Source organism: Amphibalanus amphitrite, unplaced genomic scaffold (genome assembly GCF_019059575.1).
Source record: "Amphibalanus amphitrite isolate SeventyFive unplaced genomic scaffold, NRLGWU_Aamphi_draft 000000F_arrow, whole genome shotgun sequence".
Lineage (NCBI taxonomy): Eukaryota > Metazoa > Arthropoda > Thecostraca > Balanomorpha > Balanidae > Amphibalanus > Amphibalanus amphitrite.
In genome coordinates this window covers 3,828,601-3,832,742 of record NW_024881498.1, presented here as the reverse complement: position 1 = coordinate 3,832,742, position 4,142 = coordinate 3,828,601, and the positions used below count along the sequence as shown (strand labels likewise).

Genomic DNA, 4,142 nt, shown 5'->3' with positions numbered 1-4,142 from the left:
AAATTTATGGCCTAAATGGACCATAAAACATGTGTCACGTGGCCGACGCATGATACAATATTTCCGTGACCTGTGATGACCTGACCCTGACCTGAAAATCAAAGTACAAGTTTGGTACCCTCAAGGTATCTAAAGCATCTGCTCACGAGTGTGTAAACCAGATATGAGCCTGATCTGACTTGTAAGACGGAAGCCAGAGACCAAAATGTGAACAAGCCAAAATGCTAATAATTTTTACTTTGACCTGAACTGTGACGTCATCGGTGACCTTGAGGTCAATTAGGTTTCGCTCGACAGTTTTTCTGGGGCTATCAGACGCCGTTTGAATTTTGACGATAGGCCCAGTAGTTTCGGAGTTACTGGAGGGGTGGGGGGGGGGGCTATGAAGAGCCCCCCCCCCGCCCACTAGGGCGTGTTATACGCAGACCCTAGTGGGGCGCGGGTTAATACATTCTCTATTTTTTTTTAGCACTTTGCGCATTCTCTGTGTTCCTAGTCGAATAGGTACATACACATGGCAAATAATGCGGGAAAACCATTTTCCTGACACCTCGTGTTTTATTTTATTCCACAGAAGTAGGTAAATAAAATTCCGTCGGGAATTCCCCGCACCGTCGCCGTCCGCTGTTTGACGATATATGGTTTGGTGGTTTGATGTGTAACAGACGAGAGATTGTCACGACAGACGGACCTACTGGCATGTGACTGGACGCAGATGGCCCCGGCCCGGTAAACACATGATGTGGAATGTGGATGTCCCAGCTAGGGATACCGCGCAGTGACACCACCAATCCACAGCCAGAAGACCTAATTATGCTGTAGGCAACCAGCGTACGCCGTACATACAGTGCACGTATCTGCATATTGTTCTTAGTGGAATGACTTTTAGGCAAGTGTTAAAATAGTCTTAGTGGAATGATGCATAGCTACGTAATCAATTCGGACATGTCACACATGGCTCAAACGTATTATTGTGCACGCTCTAATCAATAGTAGACAACATGCAGATTTTATGTTTTTTAAACGTTTATTTATTTTTTCCTTCTAAAGTGAATATTTTTCATAGGCAGGTATATTCTCAATAGACGTACAGTAGCCCAAAGGTACCTACTCAACCCTTTAAAAAATCTGAGGCATAGAAATCAAATAGATGTCTTAGTTTCAACTAAAAACGGAACGTTCCCGAAATCATATTCACGCTGACTTTGAATCATAGGTATTCTTCTTGTTTAAGCTATTCTTATTTTTTTTTCCTCAAGAAAGTGATTCAACGGTATTTTTTTTACTATTCCTTTTCATTCACGCTGCTCATTCTAGAAAAGAAGTTAGGTTCTGCTCCACAAAATATTAACCTAAAAACGTTGACTACTTTTGCGTTGTTAGCTTGCCACACTTAAGTCAACAAAATAACATATCTGTAGGCACTTTGTTGTAGTAATAGGCGTTGAATGATGTTAATTACAATGGTATTTGAGCAATAGACGCAACTACCGCTTATTTTATCTGTAAATTCTGTTGAAGCTCCGGGCAAGATACACTACCCACTTAAGCTACTACGGTCGGCGTTTCCTCATTGTTTCAGGCATCAGACCACGGGGTAGACAGCCTCGCTGGCGATGCCGCACTGGTTGGTGCCGTCCCTGACCATGCGAATGTAGCCCTGCTCGCCCCACTCTGCACCCCACGAGTTTTTCACCAGCCAGAAGGCGGTGCCGTTCTCGGCGCCGTAGCCGACGGCCAGAACGCCGTGGTCGAGCCAGATGGAGCTGCAGGCCGACTCCGAGTACACGCCACCGGCGTACAGCTGGAACGAGCGCTGCGACGCGTCGATCGACACCGAGATGGGGCCGACGGCGGCCAGCGCGGCGGCCAGCACGGGCTCGGCGCCGGCCGCCATCACGTCCACGTGACCGGTGATGTTGGCCGCGGCGCCGGACGGCTGGGCGCGGCACGCGCCGCCGTCCGCCGCCGTGTACGGGTACGCCTCCTCGGACATGAGGCCGCCGCTGGCCTCCACGTAGCGGAACGCCTGGTCCATGGTGCCGCCGCTGCAGCCGTGGTTGAAGAACTCTGCCGAGCAGTCGACCAGCTGCTGCTCGCTGAGCGCCCGCAGGCCGCGGCCGGCCAGCGCCCAGGCCGACTCGATGGCGCCCGTGCTGGAGAAGGCCCAGCACGAGCCGCACTGGCCCTGGTCCTTGACGGGCGTCACCACGCCGCGCTCCCTCCAGTCGACGGCGGCCGGCGGCTCGGGCTCGGAGGGCCGGCGGGCGCGGCGCGTCCCCGCCGCCGGCCCGGGGCCGCGGCGCCGTGCCCGCAGCCCGCTGTAGAGCGCGTTCACCTCGTCCCGGGTCAGGTCGGCGAACCGGTTCAGCGCCACAGTGAACGTCTGCCGGCCGGCGGCGAACTCGGCGTTGTGGCGCGCCACGAACGCCTTGCTGTCGGCGTACACCCGCATACGGCGCAGCTCCTCCTGGAGGCTGCCGTAACGCTTGCCGTGGGCGGCCTTGTAGCCGTCCCACTCGGCGGGGTCGGGGAGGGCGGCGGAGGTCACGTCCAGCAGGACGGCCGCCAGGAGGACCGCCGTGCCGGCACAGCGAGCGGACATATTGAGAGCGCGGTGTACTGGTGGGAACGCCGGAGCTTCGGGCGAGGAGCAAAGGATCAAAGGGCCTTCAAATCCTGATGACAAGAGGCCACACAGGCTGGAGTCTGCTCAAAACTGGCCCTGTACTGTCACTCAGCACGCTTGATGCAGCGTACGGAGAAATACGACGCAAACCGTCTGCGTCTCAGGCTGGTTGACATGACTGAGGCCGGCCATGGAGCTGGTTCAGACACAAACAGAGAACCGATAGCGCCGTGGGACCGAGATAGGACAACAGGTGACTGGTTTCGCACCACTGCAGCTGACGCAAATGTCAAACGCGAAAGTCACGGTCACAGAGCATTGCTGAAAGCTGGCAAAGAAAGCACATGATATTTGGCAAACAAGGAACATAACATTGGAATTTTTGGATTTTGTGATGCTGACAGAATGTGTAAAGCGTAGGTTTTTTTTTATAGCGAGCACAAGGCTATAGAACTCCAGGTAAGGACACCAGCCGTTTGACCTTGAACGCCGCCGGCCGGCCGATGACGTCATTGGAGGCAAGCCGGCTCGGCCGACACATAAGGCGAATGCATAACGGAGGTGCGTTGGAACGCTGCGGAGCGGGGGAGATATTTTAATGTGGCTGCATACCACCATTGTTATGTTGATTGATCTACAGACTGCATTCTTTTAAACCTCGATGCATCCTAGGCCCATGGATGGTGCGCACATTGTAGAAAGATCACCCCGTCCGAACACATGTTGTACTCATGGGCGCATAACCATCAGAGGTAATGCCTGAACGTAGGCAAGCATAATTGGTCTGTCATATTGTTTAGTAATATATAATCTTAATGAAGATTATTGAGGATATGATCTCTACATTACGGGAATTCACTAATTACTACGGCCAATAGGGGCACCGCCGGAGCTGTTGTTTTACCATCGGTCCCAGGCAACTCCAGGGAGCTGCAGCACCCGGCGGCCAAAGCGGCCACCTCGTCGACTCGCAGGTCCTGTGGGATTCCGTGATGCTTCAGTGCTTCACCCACAGAAGCACGGGTATAGCAGTAGGATGTGTGTGGGGCTAGGTGTCTGTCCACCCCTTCCTTGTAGGTACAACGTAATACAGCGCCTGGCCCCGCGCCGAAGCTCGGTATCGACCGTGACTTATTCATAACTGGCGGATCCAGGAAGCGGTCTTGGACACTGCGGGGGCTTACCCCAAAAAGGTTTCTCCGAATTAATTTAAAAAACTCGGATTTCCATTCCTTGCGTACTGCTGTGCAGTGTGATTAACCAACATTTCCTCAGAAAAGTTGTGAAGTTTTCTTTTATTCTCGAAAAGCGATTTCGGGCGCTGCCCGACATTTGCCCCAAATGCCTTCCCCTGGATCCGCCAGTGGGTTGCCACACCCCGAGCTTAACTAAAAACGTCTTTAAACCCCACCAGAAACCGATGGTAGGGTGAAAACCCCACCAGAAACCGATGGTAGGGTGAATTTAAATCAAATAACTCATCTCTGTCTGCCCGCCTAAATATACTACACAT

The 4,142-nt window shown here is 52.9% G+C and overlaps 1 protein-coding gene across 1 annotated transcript; it reads right to left on the bottom strand.

Moving 5' to 3' along the window:
• Window positions 1-626: 626 nt before the first annotated feature.
• On the bottom strand, window positions 627-3,053 carry LOC122377986 (procathepsin L-like). The gene has a single exon (XM_043358713.1). The coding sequence runs from the start codon at window positions 2,603-2,605 to the stop codon at window positions 1,586-1,588; it is 1,020 nt and encodes a 339-aa protein (XP_043214648.1). The 5' UTR covers window positions 2,606-3,053; the 3' UTR covers window positions 627-1,585.
• Between the last annotated feature and the right edge of the window lie 1,089 nt (window positions 3,054-4,142).

Excerpts from the sequence above, each read along its gene's own strand:
- LOC122377986 (XM_043358713.1), bottom strand. The coding sequence starts at position 2,605 with ATGTCCGCTCGCTGTGCCGGCACGGCGGTCCTCCTGGCGGCCGTCCTG.